The sequence below is a fragment of the Hypanus sabinus genome, chromosome 6, assembly GCF_030144855.1.
Source record: "Hypanus sabinus isolate sHypSab1 chromosome 6, sHypSab1.hap1, whole genome shotgun sequence".
NCBI lineage: Eukaryota > Metazoa > Chordata > Chondrichthyes > Myliobatiformes > Dasyatidae > Hypanus > Hypanus sabinus.
The window spans coordinates 159,742,849-159,765,755 of record NC_082711.1 but is presented as its reverse complement, the minus strand read 5'-3'; the positions used below and the strand labels follow the sequence as shown (position 1 = coordinate 159,765,755).

The 22,907-nt window shown below is 38.7% G+C and overlaps 1 protein-coding gene across 2 annotated transcripts in view; it reads left to right on the top strand.

Annotated features, from left to right (window-relative positions):
* The window catches only part of phf12b (PHD finger protein 12b), a 75,232-nt gene that overhangs the window by 29,531 nt on the left and 22,794 nt on the right, over positions 1–22,907 (top strand). For both annotated transcript variants that reach the window (XM_059973300.1, XM_059973299.1), the window contains exons 5-6: positions 10,714–10,834; positions 22,376–22,508. In XM_059973300.1, the coding sequence (XP_059829283.1) occupies positions 10,714–10,834; positions 22,376–22,508 (254 nt within the window). The remainder of the gene's footprint in view (positions 1–10,713; positions 10,835–22,375; positions 22,509–22,907) is intronic.

Sequence of the window (22,907 nt, the reverse complement as noted above, 5' to 3'; positions counted from 1 at the left end):
GAATTGAACATAGGTCGCTGGCAATGTAATAATGTTACACTAATTCCTATGCTGTAATGCCCAGCCTTCTATATGCAATATTTAAAATTTCTAAATTTGTCCAACTTTAGAATTGAAGTTCAAGATTAGACTACTTGCATTTTAAAATAAGGAGCCATCTGTTAGACAACATGTTATTGAATCTTGAGCAAAAATATAAACTGCTGAAATAACATGTCTTAATGAGTATAGAGTCTTTGATTCCCACATTCTTGCTGAATATTCAGAAGGATGCCATCCTCATTGAACGCAGTTGTCTTTAGGAAAAGTTGAACAGCTGTCATATAGCACTCATTAACAATTTTCATGTGCAAACAGTGAAGACACAAAAGGGAAGCTGGAGAAGGGTGTCTGAATTAATGGTCTTCCATTCCATGATTTTGGCTGATCTGCCCCCCTCCTTATCACCTTTTCTGTGCCACTACCTCCCTTTTAAATATCTCTGGTTATCTAGCTTTCACCTCTTTTGGGTAGAGTTTCTCCATCTGAGAAGAAATTTTTACCTTTAATTTTAAGTGACCATCCCCTTGAAACTGTGCTCCCTCATTCAATAAGATTACCTCTTGCACTATGTGGTTTGGGTTATTTTAATCAGTGGTGCTTTTAAGGACATTTTTGTATATGCATTGCCTTGTTTATTATTTATTTATTTATTGCTTTATCTGAACAGTAGGATTGATCAAATTCTGCATTACGCAACAGTGGATTAGTGGGAATTAAGCTTGTTGTCAAAGGAACTATATAACAAAATGGTTGATCCAGAATTAGTGGCATACTTTTCATGTAATGTAAGGATCTAGCATCTTGGTTGGTGTGATATTGCAACAATGCCAGTTTAGGTAGTATTCATGAGTATCTTAAGCAACTGAATGTGAAAGTACCGTTACGTGTAGTTAGAAAAGTGAGTGATATTCTGGATTTCAGTACATTAGAAAGTACGGAAAGCTTTCAGGCATATTTTCTGATGCAGAGGGCAGGGTTTTGGATTTGACCTGTACCAAAAAGGGCAGGTTACACCTGAAACCAAGGGAGACCAATATCCTTGCTGGCAGGTTTGCTAGAACTGTTTGTAAGGTTTAAACTAATTTGGCGGAGTGGGTGGAGGGAACTGAATGATAAGGAGTGATGGGGCTTCTGGTATACAAACAGGCAGAAAAGGCAAATGATGGGGCAAGATTGTAGTCAGTGGAATGAGTTGCAGAGAAAAATCAAATGGAGACAAATACAGGGGCTGTTATATTTGAATGCATGCAATTTATGGAATAAGGTGGATGATTTTGTAGTGCAGTTAGAGATTGGCAGGTATCATGTTCTGGGCATCACTGAGTCATGGCTGAAAGAATATAGTTGGGAGCTTATCAAAGAATATATGTTGTATCAAAAGGACAGGCAGTTAAGCAGAGGGGGTGGGGTGGCTCTGATTTTTTTAAAAATCCTTAGAGGTAACATGGAATCAGAAGATGTCGAATCTTTGTGGGTAGAGTTAAGGAATTACAAGGATAAAAAAAATCCTGATGGGAGTTACATACAGGTCTACAAACAGAAGTCAATATGTGGGCTACAAATTACAATGGAAGATTGCTTTTTTGATATGCATTTTCAATGTTACCATAGTCATTGGAGATTTCAATATGCCAGTAGATTGGGAAAATCAGGTTGATGCTGATTGTGGATTCCAGGAGAGAATTTGTAGAATGCCTGCGAGATGGCTTTTTAGAGTAGCTTGTGGTTGAAACCAATAAGTGATCAGCAAATCTGGATTGGGTGTTGTAATGAACTGGATTTGAATAGGGAGCTTAAGGTGAAGGAACTCTTGATATGATAGAATTCACTTTGCAATTTGAGAGGGAGAAGCTAAAATCAGATGTTTTAGGATTACAGTGGAGTAAAGGAAATTAGAGGCATGAGAGAGGAGCTGGCCAAAATTGATTGGAAAGGGACACCTACAGGGATGACGCCAGAGCAGCAGTAGCTGGAGCTTCTAAGAGCATTTCAGAAGGCACAGGATGGATGCATCCCTAAGACAAAGTAGTATTAAAGGCAGGATGACACAACGGTGGCTGACAAGGGAAATCAAAGCCAAAAAGGAGAGAGGAAATGTAATAGAGCTAAAAATGGTGGGAAGTTGGAGAGGATTGGGAAGCCTTTCAGAAATCAACAGAAAGCAACTAAAAAGCCCAGAGGAACAAAAAGATGAAATATGAAGGTAAGTTAGCCAATAATATCAAAAGGAGGATACCAAATACTTCAGATGTGTAAAGAGTAAAAGAGAGGCGAGAGCAAATGAGTAAATATCAGACTGCTGAACAGGTATTTGGAGGAGGGGGGGAGCAATATACTGGAAGTCCAAGAATGTCTGGGCACAGAAATGAGTGCTGTTACTATTGCTAGGGAAAAGGAAAAGGTACTTGGGAAACTGAAAGGTCTGAAGGTAGATAAGTCACTTGGAGCAGATGGACTATATACCCAAGGGTTCTGAAAGAGATAGCTGAAGAGATTGTGGAGGCATTAGTAATGATCTTTCAAAAATCACTAGATTCTGGCATGGTTTTGGAGTTTTGCAATTGCCACTGCACTCTTCAAGAAGGGAGGGAGGCAGAACAAAAGAACTTATAGGCCAATTACTAACGAGAGAAAATCTGCAGATGCTGAAAGTCCAAGTAACGCACAAAATGCTGGAGGAAGCCAGCAAGCCAGGCAGCATCTATGGAATAGAGAACAGATGACATTTTGGGCTGAAACCTTTCAACAGAACTGAAGAGAAAAAGATCAGTAGATTTAAAAGGTAGGAGGAGGGGAAGGAGAAGCATGAGGTGATAGGTAAACCAGGAGGGGTGAAGTAAAGCTCTGGGAAGTTGATTGGTGAAGGAGATGCAGGGCTGTAGAAGGGGAAATCTAATACAGGGCAGAAGGCCATGAAAGAAAGAAAGTGGGGAGGAGTACCAGAAGGAGGTGATAGGCAGGCATGGAGATAAAGTGAGAGGGGGAAAAGGGGATGGGGAATGGTGAAGTGGGGGGCATTACCTGATGTTTGAGAAAACAATGTTCATACCATCAGAATAGACATGGGAATGGGAAGTGGAATTGAAATGGGTGGCCACTGGGAGATCTCACTTTATCTGGTAGGTGCTTGGCGAAAAGGTCTCCCAATCCACATCGGGTCTCACTGATATACAGGAGGTCACACAGGGAATGGCGGACATAGTATATGACCCCAATAGTCTCACAGGTGAAGTGTCACCTCACCTGGAAGGACTGTTTTGGATGCTGAATTGTAGTGAGGGACTAGGTGTAGGGGCAGGTGTAGCTTGTTCTGCTTGCAAGGATATGTGCCAGGAGGGAGATCAGTGGCGACGGATGAATGGACAAGGGAGTCGTGTAGGGAGTGATCCTTGTGGAAAGCAGAAAGTGGGGAGGTTGGAGAGAGGTGCTTGGTGGTGGGATCCCGTTGGAGATGGCAGAAGTTGTGGAGAATAGTTAGCCTGACTTCAGTGGTTGGGAAGATGTTGGAGTCAATTATTAAGGATGTGGTTTTTGGGGTACTTAGAGACAGATGATAAAATGTGCCAGAGACAGCATGGTTTCCTTAATGGAAAATCTTTCCAGATAAATCTGTTAATTCTTTGAGGAAATAACAAGCAGTGTAGACAAAGAATAATTGATGGATATTTTGTACTTGGATTTTCAGAAAGCCTTTGACAGGGTGCCTCACATGAGGCTGCTTAGCAAGATAAGCCCCCATGGCATTACAGGAAAGATACCAGCATGGCTAGAGTATTGGTTGAATTGGGAATAAAGGGAACCTTTTCTGATTGGCTGCTGGTGAATAGTGGTGTTTACAGGGATCGATGTTGGTACTGCTTTGTATATATTGATGGCTTTGTGGGCAAGTTTGCAGACAGTACAAAGACTGGTCAATGAGCAGGTAGTGTTAAGTAAGCAGGGAGACTGCAAATTGGGAGAATGGGCAAAGGGGTGACAGATGGAATACAGTGTCTGGAGAAGGTTAACTTGCAGGTTGAGTTGGTGGTAGTGAAGGCAAATGCAGTGTTGGCATTCATTTCAAGAGAACTAGAATATAAGAGAAAGGATTTAATGGTGAGTCTGCATAAGGCACTGGTGAGGTCACACTTAGAAGTATTGCGAGCGGTTTTTGGGCCCCTTGTATAAGAAAGGATGTACTGAAGTTAGAGAGGATTCAAAGGAGGTTCACGAAAATTATTCTGAGATAAAAAGACTTGTATGAGGAGCATTTGATGGCTCTGGGCCTGTACTTGCTGGAATTTAGAGAAATGATGGGTGGTTTAATTGAGACCAATCAAATGTTGAAAGGCTTAGATAGAGTGAATGTGGTGAGGTTTCCTTGTAGTTGGGGTGTCTTGGACCAGAGGGCACAATAAAGGGGCATCCATTTAGAACAGAAATGAGGAATTTCTTTAACCAGAAGGTGGTAAATCTGTGGAGACCAGATCATGGAGTATATTTAAGCTGGAGGTATATAAATTCTTGATAAATCAGGGTGTGAAATGTTACAGGAGGAGACAAGAGAATGGGATTGAGAGGCAATGGATCAGCCTTAATCAAATGACGGTGCAGACTCAGTGGGCTGAATGGCCTAATTCTGTACCAATGTCTTATGGTTTTGCAGATTTGGATTTGAGTTGAAGTGTGCAAGGCCACAACTATTAAACCTTGGGTGCATCCTTAAGTATTGTGATTAGGTTATGGGCACCTTGTTTCCTTCAGTTTATATAATTTGAAACTAATTAGCTTGAATTTTTGCAGCTGGGCAGTAGACAATAGTAAACATGGAAAGCTTGTTTAGATTCATTGGTTTCTGCGTATATTCAATAGGTCAGTATCATCCATATTTTGTAAAGAGATGATATGTATTAATGAGGTTAATTGAATCAGACCTCTAGATTTCTATTTGTTATTCAACTTGCCACTTGTTATTCAACTTCGACCGTCCATTTTCTTCATTGTCTCACCCTCCATCTGTACTTCCAAATTATCTTCCCATGTGCCTTCCCAGTCTCCCAGCCATAGCTTCTGCTGAAATGCCGTTAAATGAAAGGCTCCTGCTTTTTATCAGTGTTGTGGACCAGGTTAAAACATTTCAACACCTTGAAAATTTATTAAAATCTGACACCTGTCATGAGAACTCCATTGTGATTTTATTGTATTTTCCATCTTGTTTCTCAATATTTCCTGTCAAGAAAGGACTGCTTACTCCACAGCTGCAAGGCAGTGGAAGTGGTGAATCTTTCTGTATTCAGCATTGGTTCTGTATTTGGATTAGAATAGCAAGTCAGCCAGTTGCTCAACATTTTAAATTTGCTTAGCAAATTTTCTTCATTAGAATAAAAAGGTGTTCTAAATAACAGAAAATAGCAACATCCAAAATTATAATTTAGCAGAAGCCCCTAAATCCCTGATTGACAGGCTGACATAAAGTGCAAGGTGCATGTTTATGTAAGACAAATAATGTTACTGGCACTATTATAATAAAACAGACAGTAGTATAAGTATTTGAAACAGCAGCAATAAAAGAGGAGAAGTGACCAGTTCAGGATGAGAGTGGCCAAGAGCTGGGGAGTGTTGCAGGTGGCAGTGTGCTCCGATAGGATATACATGTGTGCTGGGTGTTTTAAGTCCAACAACTTGAGGGTAGAAGCTTTTAAACAGCCTGACAGTTTTGGTTCTTATGCTGCAGTGCCTTCTGTTTGACAGCAGGATATCAAAGAGATGGGGGAAGGATTGGGAGCAGTTTTCGACAATGGTAGGAGGCACTGTGTATGCAGCATTTCTGATGTATAGCCTGAATTTGAAGGTGGGTGGGAAAGACACTGATGTTTTCAGCTCTCTGCAAGGAAAGGCCATTGATGTTCAGTGGGGAGTGGTCAGCCTGTACCTTCCTGAAGTCCACAAGCTACAAGCACTGTTGATATGTTGTGTTTTTTTAAAAGCCTTGTTGGTTTCAGCATTCTTTCACATGATTCCCATTATAGAATGATACTCTATTGATCCCAAAATAAATTACACTGTCACAGTGGCATTACACAAGTGTACAGGTATACAAATATTAAAAGAGAAGTAAGAAAGAATAGAAAAGTTACCTCAAAAATAAGATGTTCAAGATTTCCAAATTCACTCTGATAAGATGGTAGTGCAAGAATTACTGTAATATTATATAGCACATTCACACTCTTCAGATAAGAAGTGATAGTAGTGTTGCACAGGTTGTCCGCAGTAGCAGAGTGTGGTAAACAGATTAATGACAGTCTAGCAGGAGGTGGTGATCAATTCCATGGCTGTAGGTTTTTTCATTATAGGGCAAATGACCTCGTATTACTCTTTGGAGCAGTGCAGTTGTCTTGGTCTACTACTAAAAGTGCTCCTCTGTTCAGCCAAGGTGGCCTGCAGAGGGTGAGCAACATTTTCCAGAGTTTCCTTTGTTCTACCACAGCCTCCAGTGTGTCCAGTTTGACTCCTATAACCAGAGCCAACCTTTCTAATCAGTTTATTGAGCCTGCTGGCATCACCTTTGTAGATGCCATTGCCCCAACATGCCACTATATAGAAGATTGTACTGGTTGTACAGCAGACTGATAGAACATGTGAAGGAGAGGCCTGTATACTCCAAAGGACTTCAATCTCCTCAGGAAGTAGAGGTGACTCCGGCCCTTCTTGTACACAGCCTCCATATTGGTGCTCCACTCAATTCTGTTGTCCAAGTGCACCCTCAAGTACTTGTAGGTCCTCACCATTAATAATAACAGAGCAGTGCAGGCTTGGACTTCCTGAAGTCCATCATCAAATCCTTTATGTTACGATTGAGCTGCAGATGATTCAGCTTGCACCATTTAACAAAGTCCTCCACCAGGGCCCTGTATTCATCCTCTTGACGCCCCTTCTCAGTCATCAGAGAATTTCTGCAGATGACATGACTCTATGTTGTACCTGAAGTCTAAGGTATACGTGGTAAACAGGAAGGGCACCAGCACTGTTCCCTGTGGGACCCCAGTGTTGCTTATAGCCATATCTGACACACAGCTCTGAAGCAGCACAAACTTTAAAATGCTGAATTGACTATTGTTCCACTGATTATAATTCCTTGTAAAGAGGAAATGTAAATTTTCCATGTAATCAACTGCGTGGTGAGCTATAATTGTCTGTTTGCCACATCTTTGCATTGATGGTCAGGAAGGAACCCAAGTGTGGGCTTGCTTTGCATCAAGTTAAAGCTATCGACTAGTTTGTTATTAAATAGTAACTGAAAAAAGGGAGGAAATAGACTCTTAGCCTATTTGATGTCTTTGGGGTTTAGCAGCAGTTGTCTGTCATTGATGAATGAGATTAAATACTTTGCTGGTTAATGAGATGTTGGAATGCATTCTACCTGATATCAGAGTACTATTTGTCATCCATCAGTGCAAGTGCAGCACACAAAATAAGATTCAGATTGATTTATTTATCACCAGTACAGTGAAGTTCATTGTTTGCAATAGCAACCAGCACAACGAAAGGATGTCATGATGGCAGCTCACAAGTGTTGCCATGCATTCTGGTGCCAATACAGCATGCTCATAGTGTTTAACTGAATAAGCCTCTTTCCTCTTCCATCTTCAAACCCACACAGACACAAGTGCACTTCCAAACCCAGGACAGGCCATCTCTGTCACCAGACATCTTTCTCAATAGTCTTCAGTTGTTAAGCCCTAATCACTAGTTTAAAATCATGGGAGGTAATCTTGTCCTACATTCTCAATCAGAAATGTTAGACTGTATTATATCTTGTGGAGTTCTACCTTTAATTACTCTCCCTTCCTTTAATTCAGTTTTCAGGCATGCTTAGTTGTCAGTACATTTTTACTCAACTTTTTTGCCTACCTCTTTGATTTTGAAACCTTGGGTGGTTGATTGTTTAATTTCATGAATTATATGATTATGATTGATGTGCAAAATTATCCTATTGGCCCCCTCAATTTGAAAAGACAGAAGGATGTCCTGATATGCTAAATTGGCGCTGCTTAGTTGTGCTGGTGCCAAATTTTATGTTGGATGGGATGATGGAGGAAACTCGTGTGTTCCAGATTGCTTACGAATGCCAAAGGTACACGTGCATTTGACTACCCATTGATGATAGGAATTCTTGCATGACTCTGCACTTAGCAACCAACCAGTACTTGACATGTCTCTTGTATGGCAATTTGTGTGAGTTACCAGATGGAAGCATAAAACCCAACAATGTGCTGCTATGTGTTTTTGCCTGAGGTGATAACTTTGCTGCCTTGGTAATTTCTAAATACTAGACACAGACCATGCATAACATCCAGTGGACTTTTGTGTTGAAAGGCATATAATAACATGTGACTATTGTAGACCTTGTGTTTTGAGAAATAGCTTATTAATACATGATAATAGAACATTGGGTGTAGAGTTGAATTAAAACCTAGTGTAAGTTTGAAAAGGGGCAGATTGGAAAGACTACTTTTGAGCATTCCTAAACATTTAATTTTCTTTGAATTTGTATGTCACACTGCATTATTTCTGCTTTCTCTTTTGAAAATCAAAATACTAAAAGTAATTACATAACAAATCTTACACCTGTAGGAAAAAAAATTGCTTTGGCAATAATTGTAACAACACAGTGGACTTGTTCTTTTTCAGCCCATTTAGCACATTTGATTTTCTTGAGTAACACATACAAAATTGTGGAGGAACTCAGCAGGTCAGGCAGCATCTATGGAAAGGAATAAACGGTTGACGTTTCATGCCAAGACCCTTCATCAGAACTGGAAAGGAAGGAGGACGAAGCCAGAATAAGAAGATGGGGGTAAGGGAAGGAGTATAAGTTGGTAGATGAATCCAGGTGGGTTGGGGGTGAAGTAAGAAGCTGGGAGGGGTTAAGTGGAAAAGGCTAAGGACTGGAGAAGGAGGAATCTGATAGAGGAGAGTGGACCATGGAAGAAGCACTTGGGGAGGTGATAGGCAGGTGAGGACAAAAGAAGAAATATGAGGGTGGCCAGGGTGGATAATGGAGGAAGAGGGAAGGGATCGAGGGGAGAATTACTTCAAGTTAGAGATCGGTGTTTTGATTATATTGCTTTGCTTTCCACTTGCAAAAGTACATATTTGTACTTCACCTGATTGTCCATTCTCTGTCAAAGAGTATGAAAAGTTTATTTCTAAAAGGCAAACTGCACCAATGTCAACTCTGCATGTGCTGCCTTCACCATAAGTGCCGAAACAAATTGTGGTTATTCCTGAGGTCTGAACTGTAGGTGGGAGAAAAACTATTAAAGATGCGACTGAAATTGAAGACAGTTCTTAAGGGCATTTAGAACCCATGACAATATGTAGAACGCATTATGCTCTTGTTCATTCTCACAGAGCTGTACAGAACAGAACTGGTCCCTTTTGACCATTTACACTAATCCCATTTATCTACATAAGAAGAAAATCCTTCTGTGCTTTACTTAAATGTATATCTAATGATTGTAATTTTATTCCATCATCTCTTCTAGCAGTCTGTTCCGGATATCAACCACTATGTGTGTTGGAGGGATGGGGGGACTTGACCTTAAAATCCATTTAAGGCTCGCAGCTTTCAATTTAAAACTCTGCCCTCTTGTTTTTGAAACCTCTACATGGAGGAGAAAAAGATTTTGACTATCTACCCCATATGTTCCTTTCAATAGTATGTATACCAAATCACTTAAATTCAATATAAATGAATTTTAAGTTTGATTCATTTTGTACAATTACATTTTAAAAGTAGGGGAGCTTTTTTGATATAAGTTGAAGTATTGCAATATAATCATTGAAGTGAACTGAAATATCTGGCCACAACATAATTATTTTATGTTGTTATTCTCAAAAAGTAGCTGCAACACAGCAGCCAGCAGTTGCTTAACATTTTTCATTGGGGATTGCGTTTGAATCATTTTGATAACAATTTTGTTTATATTTGACAGTTGTCAGCAGACAAGTTTCCTTTGACTCTATGCATCATTAGTTATTAATGGAGCAAGTCCTTATCTGAAGATCTAGAGTAAAAACTTTCCTGCTTTTAGTGATGCACGTCTGTGTCAGGAAGCAGTGACCCATGATCTGTTTTAATTTGTTAGTGCTGGTTATGGGAACTCATTGGGAAAAAAAATGCATGTTTTGAATTATTTTTTCGTTCCAATTCATTAAATGCAATGTTAACAATATCAACATTAACAATGAATTTAAATGTAGATATTTTCCTTTTGGAATCTGTCAGTGATTCTGAAATGGAGATGTCTAAATTGAACCTTTAAGTTTAACTTGCATTGAAAGTTTGGAGTAGTGTGTGTTCAATAATGAAATAGACAGGATGCTGGTTTATTTCTGTAGTTTCATGTTAAGGTAGCAGTGAAGACAAGTATCCTATTTTGATAGTAAATGTGCATTCCAGGGGTACTGACTACTAAATCATCAGCTGTATGTCAATGGAAGATTTCTGCTACCTTTTTAAGGAACAGTACAATCTATAGAAATGAGTACATGTTTCTATTTGCTTGTCTCAACTCATTTTGTAATGTTAGAGTAAGAGATAAAGGAAATTCAACCATAGGATTAGAAGTGGACGTGTTAATAAAGCCAATTTTTGCTGCAGATAATGACACAAACTATATCATGCAGGTACCAGTAAAAGGAGAAGAAAGGAAGAAACAACGGGGAAGAATGTGAAGAGGGCACAGCATGAACTAGATCACAATGGCCTAGTCCCATTGCCTGTCAAAGTTTGCTTCACTTGTAACAGGTGGGGATTTCATTTCTACATCTTTGCTTGCATATTAGCAGATGACTCTCCAGATACAAAATTGACCACATAAGTAAAATAGGTGTCAAATCATTTTGTTTTGAGCCCTTAAACCAGACATCTAACCATGATGCTTTGGATATTTTGAAGTTGTGTGCAAAATTTCAATGATCCCTTGTCAACTGTAACTGAATTAAATTCAGTTGCATGATAATAGCTCACCAGTTCAAGATTGTGTCCATGAAGTAATGTTCAGAGAATCAATCTGATTGATTGCTCTTTTATAATGTGAGACAAAAACCAGGTTTTACTCTTGCCCCATCCCATTATAACCTCAAAGTAGACTTTTCACTGTACTAATAGGATGAGAAATAAACTTGGCTTTACAAACTGCTAGAAGATGATTAAACTAAATGCTTTCATATATATTTTTTTTAAAAAAGAACACGCACCCATTCTTGTGAACCTCCACATCGTCCTTGAAACCTTGCTTTCTTCAGGATTGCTGGTGTGAGATTACAGCAGGCATCTTGTGCCAAATCTAAACTGTTCGTATTCTCTAACTAACCACTGTTGCTAATTTTACTTAGTGAAATCTGTTTGATCTCTAGGTGCAGATAAATTAGTAACTTTGTATTGAACATGAGCTTCTGCTGCTTTAGTCTTAAGTTGATTTATTGATAAATAATTTGCATGAAAGGAATGATTATTTCCTTTCACTGGATAATTCACCTTCTAAGCTGCCTTAATTGTTTAAATTATGGGTGATTTTAGGTATTGTATTCCTTCTAAAGTGCAAATGCCTGGATATACAATTTACTCAATATTAAGTAATTAGCTCATGAACTTTCAAAGGATATTTAAAGAATGACTTAATGTGGATAAGGTTGACTTTGAGTTACTTCTTTGTTCTCACTTAAGCAATGGCATTCAAAGGTTAATTGGCTGTACCGAGTCTATGTCTCGAATGTTCCATTTTTACATGGATTTTCTCCATTAGGTTAAGTAAATTAACAGGCTAGTTTCATCCATTAGGACTAGTTTCAACAAGAACTATTTTCAGCCATCTAAAGAGAAGTTAGTAATGAGAAAGTTTGGGAGATGAGAGAATGCCAAATTTAAATTGGAAATTTTGTTTACTGAAGTACAAAAATGAAAGAATAGTAATAAACTCAATTGGAGTCAATTATAAAAGATGAAATATCGTCACATTTGGATAGTAGTATCAGGATCAGTCCGAGTCAGCATGGATTTATGAAGGGAAAATCATGCTTACCTAATCTTCTGGAATTTTTTGAGGATGTAACTTTGAAAATGGACAAGGGAGAGCCAGTGGATGTAGTGTACCTGGACTTTCAGAAAGCCTTTGATATGGTCCCACATAGGAGATTAGTGGGCAAAATTAGAGCACATGGTATTGGGGGTAGGGTACTGACATGGATAAAAAATTGGTTGGCAGACAGGAGACAAAGAGTAGGAATTAATGGGTCCTTTTCAGAATAGCAACCAGTGACTAGTGGGGTACAGCAAGGCTCGGTGCTGGGACTGCAGCTATTAACAATGTACATTAATGATTTAGATGAAGGGATTAAAAGTAACAGCAGATTTGCAGATGACACAAAGCTGGGTGGTAGTATGAAATATGAGGATGATGTTAGGAGAATGCAGGGTGACTTGGACGGGTTGGGTGAGTGGGCAAGTGCATGGCAGATGCAGTTTAATGTGGGTAAATGTGAGGTTATTCACTTTGGTGGCAAGAGCAGGAAGGCAGATTACTATCTGAATGGTGTCAAGTTGGGAAAAGTGGAAGTACAACAAGATCTAGGTGTCCTTGTTCATCAGTCACTGAAAGTAAGCATGTAGGTACAGCTGGCAGTGAAGAAAGCTAATGGCATGTTGGCCTTCATAACAAGGGGAGTTGAGTATAGGAGCAGAGAGGTCCTTCTGCAGTTATACAGGGCCCTGGTGAGACCTCAGCTGGAGTATTGTGTTCAGTTTTGGTCTCCAAATTTGAGAAAGGACATTCTTGTTATTGAGGGTGTGCAGTGTAGGTTCACAAGGTTGATTCCCGGGGATGGCGGGACTGTCATATGTTAAAAGATTGGAGCGACTGGGCTTGCGTACACTGGAATTTAGAAGGATGAGAGGGGATCTGATTGAAACATACAAGATTATTAAGGGATTGGACACGCTAGAGGCAGGAAACATGTTCCCGATGTTGGGGAGTCCAGAACCAGAGGCCACAGTTTAAGAATACGAGGTAGACCATTTAGAATAGAGTTGAGGAAAAACTTTTTCACCCAGAGACTTGTGGATCTATGGAATGCTCTGCCTCAGAAGGCAGTGGAGGCCAATTCTCTGGATGCTTTAAAGAAAGAGTTAGATAGAGCTCTTAAAGATAGCGAAGTCAAGGGATATGGAGAGAAGGCAGGAACTTGTGGATGATCAGCCATGATCACATTGAATGGCGGTGCTGGCTCGAAGGGCCAAACAGCCTACTCCTACACCTATTGTCTATAAACCGTGCTTTAATTATATTTTTGGTGTCGTAGCTACAGGTATATCAGTTCAACACGAGGAAATCTGCAGATGCTGGAAATTCAAGCAACACACACAAAATGCTGGTGGAACGCAGCAGGCCAGGCAGCATCTATAGGGAGAAGCAATGTCGATGTTTTGGGCCAGATATATCAGTTGACTGGATACAGTTAGTTGGCCTAGTCAAGAATACACTACTCTAAGTCCCACTGTAGCTGCTTGAACTATCAAAATTTCACTCCTTGAATTTCTTCCTGAATCCACTCCACCAACTTCTCCACCTAGGACCTACCTTTAATAAAGACCAACATTAAGTTTCCCTTAGATTTGGTGCCCATTCTTGTATCTTTGAACTCTGGATTTTTTTTTTCTTGTATCAAAAGTAATAAAGATAAATGACACTACCAAATTGTACAATCTAGTCCATTGTCAGGACATTCAACATTTGAAAATTCTTTATTTGAAGAAGTAGACTATATACTGTAACATAAGACTGGCTGAAAATCTGGAACATAATTGAACATAAAAGGATTGAACTGTGTATCATTTTGGGTTGACTTTTATCTTTATCTGGAACATCCTTTCAGTTGCAGTATTATATCAACTTATTTATAAGTTAGATATCTTAAAACATTGTTGTTAATTTGCTTTATTTTGAGTTCTACTACAGCACGTGCTTCCCTTTAACTCTCCAGTATGGACCTTCGTTTTATATATTCTATCTAGGCAAACCCTTTAAACTACACATTCTCATAGTTCTGGTGTTTCAACACTAGTCAATACATTTTTTTCATTGATAAAGTTGGTCTAAATTGAACAGCAAGGTAAATTGGATGATAGTGGTGTCTGAAAAATAGAGAGAATTATACGATTTTCCTTGTGCACTGACTAAATGAGCCTGATTCTGCAAGATTCTTGTGGTATATATTTATAATTTCACAATATCTCTTGCTCCTGGGATCCTTTATATAGTTTGAAGATCCTCTTCATCATTGCTATGAATATGCATTATTTCACCTGCATTCCTTTGTTCCTCTGCATCCCCTCCAAGGCCGTGACAAGTATCATTTAGTTTTAAATTTGAAAGACTTTTTATGTCATACTGGAAGTAAAGCATCTTTGCTGGTGGCAACTTTGGGTAATGAAAGATGGAGAAAACTTGGTTGCCACTTTCTAAATAGATAAATAAAAATCACAAACGAGAAAATCTGCAGATGCTGGAAATCCGAGCAACACACACACACACAATGCTGGAGGAATTCAGCAGGCCAAGCAGCATCTATGGAAAAAAGTACAGTTGATGTTTTGGGCTGAAATGCTTTGGCAGATAAATGAAAATAATGTGAAGCATACAAAACAGAATGATTAATTTGCTTTCTCCTTCATGCTTAAAGTCAGACTGGCTTTGGATAAAGTTTCATGGCTGTCTTAAATTACAAGGATTGCACACGTGTGCATGTTAGTCTAACTATTTCATTGGGTAGATTTTCAAAACGCATTGCCTTTATAAGTTACAGGCCAGTGAAAGCAGGTTGCATGGCTAGTAGAGTCACCACCTCTCAGTGCTAGAAGCAAGGTACCTTCCTGACTTTGGGCACTGTCTGTATGGGGTGTCCACATTCGTTCTGTAACTGCATACATTTCCTTTGGTACTCCAGTTTCTTCCCACATCCCAAAGATGTGTTGGTTGGTTGTAACAGGTTTGTCATGGTGGCTGACTTCCCCAGAATTGGCTAGAACTTCCTTAGTGTGAGGGACTTGGATGGGGCAGATTTTTTTCAGTGCATTGGGGATGGTTCCGTGAAACAGTATATGTATGGAAACAATTAGAGGAGGAGTCATACTGAGCCATTTGTTCTGAAGTGGGCATATGTCATATGTACATCGTTTGTGTCAACAACCAACACGGTATGTGGCTGTGCTGGGGGGAGCCCACAAGCACTGCCATACTTCTGGGCGTCAATATATCATTCTCACAACTAACTAACCCTGGCCTGTATGTCTTTTTAGAATGTGGGAGGAAACCAAAGCACTTAGAGGAAACCCACATGGTCACCAGGAGAATGTATGAACACCTTACAGACAGCGGTGGGCATTGAATACCAATCTTACAGCTGTCGCTGTAAAGTGTTAAGCTAGCCGCCTTGCTACTGTGCCACTTTGAAATCAGATGCAGTTGTGCTGTTTGTGCAGCGAACAGAGGGATACAGATCATGTGCAGGCAGAAGGGACTTGGTTTAATTTGGCATTGTATTCAGCACAGGCATCTTGGACCAGAAGGCCCATTCTTGTGCAATACTGTTCAGTATTCTTTGAGAGCTTAATTGGCCATTTTAAGTTCTCCCTAATGTGTGGGGAACTGGTAAAATCTGTGGAGAATAAAAAAAGCACCCAATAGAATTAATGTGGGATTAGTGCAAATGGGTGTTTAGCTCACACTCGATGGGCTAAATGAATTGTTTCCATGCTCACTGTGTGACTTTGAGATTGCATTGTAAAAAGTAAAATGGTACCAATGTGTTGCCAGTAGATTGGCAAAAAATTTCAAATGGTTCCATTATTATCAGAGAACGTATGCAGTGTACAACCTGCAGTTTCATCCACGAAAAACAGAAGAACCCCAAAACAAAGAACGACAGAAAAATGTTAGAACCTCAAAGCCCCCCTTTCCCCCCTCCCTGCACAATCAGCAGCAAGCATCAACCTTCTTCCCCCCCACACCTGTTTCAGTAAAAAGTGTCAGTGCCCTCCACCCAACAAACAGTAGCCAAGCACCACAGTCAACAAAAACTATTGTTTACATATCACAGGGACTCACTCTCTCTAACAAGGGACAGAGGGATATCACTCATTTTCACAGCAAAAGGAGAGTCTGACAGTTGCTGTTATAATATTACAGTCTGCAGTGTCGCTTTTTATTCTGAAATTCTCAGACTTGAGAATTAGTAGCAAACTCTCCCACCATCGAGAGAGTGCGACTGCTCAGTGACAGAGACCATCCATGTGTCCACACACAGCAAAATCCTGATGTTCCATCTCCTGCCGTACTCTGAAGGTGCCATATTCCAAGCCACGCTGGAGTATGTTGGAAAACGGTCGGCTGGAGAACTCCTGAAACAGGAACTCATCTGCTGTTTTATACTTTAAAAAATTGTAGTTGGAGTGCCATTTGCAGATCAGGACTTCAATAGAAGCCCACCCACCTTGAAAGGGGAAAAAAAAGAGACATTAAAGAGAGGAATTTATGCTGTTTCTGCCAATGAGCTCGAAGAGGCAGCCACTTGGTGCCATCTTAACTCTGCAAATTTATAAATGCACGTTAAAGGAAAATGCTTAAACTTCAAATTTGAAAGCTGAGAAGTAGTAAAGTAAGAATAATTATAATGTTTAGTTGCTGAAAATTGTTCTTGTTCCTTACCAGGTGGAAGATGGATTTTTCACCCTTTGAGTCTATGCCAGCTCACAAAATAATCCCAGAATCAGGTTTATTATCATTGACATACATATTGAAATTTGTTGTTTTGTGACAGCAGTACAGGGAATACATAAAATAGGTAATAAATTACAAAAAGAAATATGTAGTGCAAAGAAGAGAGCAAAAAATATTGAGGTATCATTCATGCATTTGCAGTCCATTCAGAAATCTGATGGCAGTTCCATTTCTCCTTGTATTCCTGTACTCTGTTCTCTAAATTGCCCTGGTTCTTATGCGACCCACATACACTTGGCTATTTAGTGGAATGTTGACCTACCAACCAATATACAGTATCTTTGGATTGGGGAGGAAACCAGGGTACCCAGGGAAAACCTAAAGTAGCCAAAGGAAGGGCATGCAAACTCCATGACACCATTTGTTTTGCTGCGCTGTTTAGGCAGAATTACATCACACATTCCCTTAGTAAAGTTAAAAGATATATGTCAACATTATACGGAATGTTAGTTTTAGCTTCTCAGAACTGTTGATTGGTATCAGCAAAAATTTGAAAATGCCTTGGTAAGAGGTCTCAAGTAATTTTTGCAATGAACAAAGCTTGCAATTTTAAAAGTAAACTTTGTGATCCTTATTCACCTAGCTTGCTCTTTTTTCTGAGGAATTGTAATGCTCTTTTCCTCAGTTGAATCAGTGAAGTTGGAGCAGTGAGAGGAAAAAACCGAGTGTCCACATCAATATTCAAACATGAAAATAGTAATATCTACATTTTGGCTTTCTAATATATTGTAAATATTGTCAATCTTTATGATGCTTTTATATTTTTCTCACAACCATCAATAAATTTCATTGCATTCATTTAAAATTTAGATATTCTTACATGAATAAAGGGCATTGAACAATTGGTCTGGTCCTTGATATTTTTGAGAATACAGTGTAATTTCAATTTGGGCTATGAAGTAACTTCAGGGATTATTTGTACAGTACAGATCAACTTTTATGCAGTTATTCCAATTTGTCCATTTGCCCAATTCAGTTCCATGCAGGTACTTGATCTGGTGCTTTGTAGAGATATAAGCTTACAAACTTGTACCCCAGATATTCAGTCACATCGCTTATGTTCTTTTTCAGTATTGTGCCTTTGAAAGTAGATTTAACACAGATAAAAGTCAATGTGCAAATTAAATCACACACTTAGAAAATTCAACTATGGATATCCAGTTCTTGAGTTACACTGGCATTCCTATAGAATTCCCACATATTTTCCACTCATTCTCCACACAAACCCCAGGGGAATTTGAGTTCTTGATCTTTGGAAACTTTGCGGAGAAGTGTATTTCAATCATAGGCCACCAATATAGGACACCTGCAAGTAAATGAGAAACTCACCTAAAAAAGAAGGTCCTAGAAATTCTGGGGAACAAAGACACTAATAAAAAGTAATAAATTTTTTAAAAATATGATGGGGAAATTACAATGGTGCAAAAGTTGATAAAGGCGCAGACCCTGTTTAAACTACATCCTGGAGAACTAAGATGTAGCCTCGAAAATGGTTATATCCTCTTCCAAATTCTGTAGATAATGGAATATATCGTGCAGGTTGGAGTGTGGCAACATAAGTTTGTAAGCTTATGGATTGACCAGTCCAACAACAGTATTAAAATCTGATCAGACTCTTGGAAATTATCTGTGTGGATTTGTGGAAAAGAAAACTGATAAACCTCTGGAAATTATTTGAGAATGTTACAAAATATTAAAGGAAGGAGCTAGTGGATCAAATACATTCTGATTGTCAGGACTTTTTTTAAATAAAGTCCATTGCAAGAGGTTAGTTTACAAAATAAAAGCAGATGGGGATTGGAGACTGGCAGGAGTTGAAAATCAGTTGACTAGTGGGAAGCTTGGAAAAATGAAATGGAATTTTCTCGGGAGGCATTGGTGTTTGATGAGGAGCTGCAGGGATTGATGCTTGGCCCCAGCTATTCCCAACAAATATTGGTGATTTTGACAAGGACAGCAAATGAAGCAAACCTTTCTGAATGTTGTGAAAAAAACGTGCAGGCTTCAAAGTGAGATATGTTGACTGGACAAATGTAGTATGTGTTAGATTCAGTGAACAAAGATAAGTGTAAAGTTATTCACATTAATAGGAAGAACAAAGAATAATATTTAAATTGTGATAGAATGAGGAATTCTAATGTACAAATGGACCTTGATGTCATTGTACACCAATCAATGAAAGCAAGCAGCTAAGGTGACAAATACTTTGAGTACTTGTCTGCATTTTTGTACTTCGTGTTAAGCCTATAAAATGCTTATATTTCAGTGGAGGTCAAGGTGAAGGAGATGGATGCATTTCTAGGTACAAAGAGCATCAGGAAGTATCTGAAGTACAATATTGAGATAGAGAATCGTCTGTGACTGTAGTAAATGGTGCTGAAGATTTGAAGTGCTTCGTGGCCTACCACAGTATTTTCTTTTCTGCCCAGTAGGTAAATATGTGGGTTTCAAAATTCAACGTAAAATTTATTATCAGAGTATAGGTCACCACATACAACCCTGAGATTCTTTCCTGCAGCCATACTAAGCGAATCTATAGAACAGTAATGGTAAACTGTAAACATCAGGAACTATAAACTGCAAATGCAGATATAAGTAAATAGCAATAAATAATGAGCATGAAATAACAATACAACATCCATCTGTAACAATATGATAGTCCTTAAATGTGTAGCTCTCCCCTTCTGTTCAAGATCCTGATAATTGAGGGATAGTAACTGTTCTTGAATCTGGTGGTTCAAGTCCTGAGGCACCTGTACCTTCTACCTGATGGCAGCAGCGATAAAAGTGTATGGCCTGGGTGGTGAGGATCTTTAATGATAGATGCTGCTTTTCTACAGCAACATTTCATGTAGATGTGCTCAGTGATTGGGGAGGGGAGAATGCTTTACCTGTGAGGTACTGGACCGAATCTACTACCTTTTGTAGGATTTTCTGCTAAATGGCATTCTCTTCCCAAAAAATGAATTAATTTTAAAAGGAGAACTGGGTTGTCTGTTATTTCAACTCAGAAATAATTAAATTCTGATCAGATGAATTTGGAGATCAAGTAATATTATTGCTCTGAGCAATTTTTCTTTCAATCAGTATTATCTAAAAGCAATTTTAGCAGTATTTACACAAAACATTTATATTAATTTCAAAATCCACCCACATGGGATTTCTGCATTATTTCCCAGAAACTCTTCTTTGTATTCTGGCCAATATTTATCACTGCCACCATCACTAAAAACACTCATCATAATTGCATCCCTGTATTTGGGTCCCTTGCCGTTTAAGTTATCTGTTCTGCCCCTTTATTCCAATAGTAGCTACTCTTTGAGGATGTTTGATTAGTGGTTAATTACTTGGGTAACAATGGTGCAATTTATCAAATAAATCGATGGAGCTGAAACTACTAACTGTAAGGAGCACTGATGTGCCTTTATTTTTATTTGCTGTCTTGTGGCTGAGTACAGGCTAAAAGTTGTAGATGATGGAAATTATTTAATTTCTAGGTTTGATGCATAGCTACAGGCTCCACCAGTTCTTGAGCGGTAACATGTTCATGAATCCTTTACTATTAATCTAACTTGCTTAAAAATACATGAAGACAAAATCTATAGCTGCTGGAAATCCAAAACAACACACACGCAAAATGCTAGAGGAACTCAGCAAGCCAGGCACCATCTATGGAAAAGAGTAAACAGTCGGTGTTTTGAGCCGAGACCCTATACAACCCAGGTTTGAAAATAATATCCCAGGCAGTTGCATCTCTAAGCCATTTTCTTCAAGTGGGGTGAATGTTGCTACTTTTAATTTGCCTCCATTATGCTTATCCGTCACTTTTTGGAATAATTGATCTGAGTGCTTGACTTTTGGGAAATATCTTTTGTTGCACTGTGATCTGGAATTCTGCATCTGAAAGTGCTCAACATTGTGCAGTACCTTGTTGTGCAAAAGTTCATATTTTAAAAATTGAAACAGGTGGCAGTGTCTGTGTTACAAAGAGCAGTTTTAAACCGGTGTAGGAGATTTTTCTCATGGTGAAATATGGCCAGTGGATGAAATACTAGAGATGACAGGTTATTTGAGATATTCAACTTCTTTTAAAAATGGCTGCGTGCTAAATCATAAGACAAAATCAGTATCTTGTTAAAAGTGACTTTTCATAAACCAAAGTGTCATCCTCATTTATGCCTGCTTTGCAATCTATACCAACTATTTAAAACAGCTTTAAGAAATGTCAGTAGCTTGGTAAATGCGTGTTAGGGGAGCAAAACCAAAAATTATATTTGAAATGTTTTCTAACAGATCCATACTGAAGCAGAAAAACTGAGTCTAGTGTTTAATATTCAATAACTGATGAATACATGATTTATGAATTTTTTCTTCTTAGATTCTTATGCAATGGTTAAACTTTGAGAGGTGCGCTGTATTTATAAATTGGGTTACAATCAGACTACTTAAGCCACTTGTTGCAAAAGATTTCATTTTATTTATTTGTTTCTAGATGCAGTCTTGGTCATGCAACAAAATAAGTATGTGACTTGAATTAATTTCGAAGTATCTAGATAATTTCCGGACAATAACTTCACGAAATATTTGCCATATAATTGGGAGCAGATGTCCTTCTTTGTCATTTGATTGAAGCATGCAAAAAAAACTTCACTCTTCAAGATCAGGAACAATTTTCAAAGTTCAAATAGTTTGAAGTAAATTTATTATCTAAGTACATATGTTACCTAATACTACCCTGAATTTCATTTTCTTGCAGGCATTTACAGGAAAAATAAAGAAATACCTTAGAATTTATGAAAACTATGCATAAAGGCTGATAAACAACCATAACTATTGTGCAAGTGAATGCAAACTGTGCAAAAAAATACTGAAAACATGTAAAAAGTCTTTGCAAGTGAGTCTGCAGATAGTAGAATCAGTTCAGACTTGAGTGAAGTTATCCATGCCAATTCAGGAACCTGATGGTTGTAGGGGAATATCTGTTCCTGAACCTGTTGCTGTGGGATCTAATTCTTTTGTACCTCCTGCCCCGATGGTAGTAGCAAGAAGAGAGCATGATCTTGCGTGGCGGGGGTCTTTGTTGATAGATGCTGTTTTCTTGTGGCAGTGCTCCATGTAAATTTACTGAATGGTGGGGACAGCTTTCCCTGTGATGGACTGTGCTATGCCCACCATTTTCTGTAGCCTTTTTCGCTTCTGGGCATTGGTGCTTCTTTACCCTGACTAGATGCAACCAGTTAGCGTACTCACCTCTGTGCATCTCTAGAAGTTTTATCAGTTTTTGGTGACGTGCAGAAATTACACAAACTTCTAAGAAAATAGATTTCAATGTTGTAGACAAAAAAAGTTGCAGTACCACTTTTTTCTGACTTTGATTTGGTTGTATATATGCTTCAGCCTTGACCAATAATCTCTCACTGCAAGTACAAGAGGAGGAGAACATATACCTTTTCATTTGTTTGTTTCTGTTTACAATGAAGAAATGACAATAGCAATGTAATACTGCTTTCTAGGAGTTGCAGAGTGGCGCCTCTCGTCCAGTGTGATTACTGCCCATTATTGTTTCACATGGACTGCCTGGACCCACCTCTTACTGCAATGCCAATGGGAAGGTGGATGTGTCCAAATCACATTGAACATGTAGTGGTAAGTAATTTTGTATTCAAGAAACTGTTCTCACCAGAATTGTCTTTATGTTAATCTAATATTCCACCATGTTGTATAGAGTGCAATGATTATTTGTTATTTGCAGTGTGAATTGTCTGTATTCTACAATGGAATAAAGGAAGTAATAGATTTTTTTAAAAAGATGAGTAGTTACATTATATTTAAGACAAAGCTTAAACCTTGTCGGTTATTAAAATTCAGCCTAATGTTTTAGCTTTGTTACATTATTTTTGCAGTCCCATTATATTTGCATTCCAACACCCAACTTTAGGTGCACTTCTGATAAATTACTTGAGACAAATTAGTCTCACCGAAAAATCTACAAATTGGAGAGCTTATAACGCTGGTACAATTGATTTTCTCTGAGCTAATAATTCT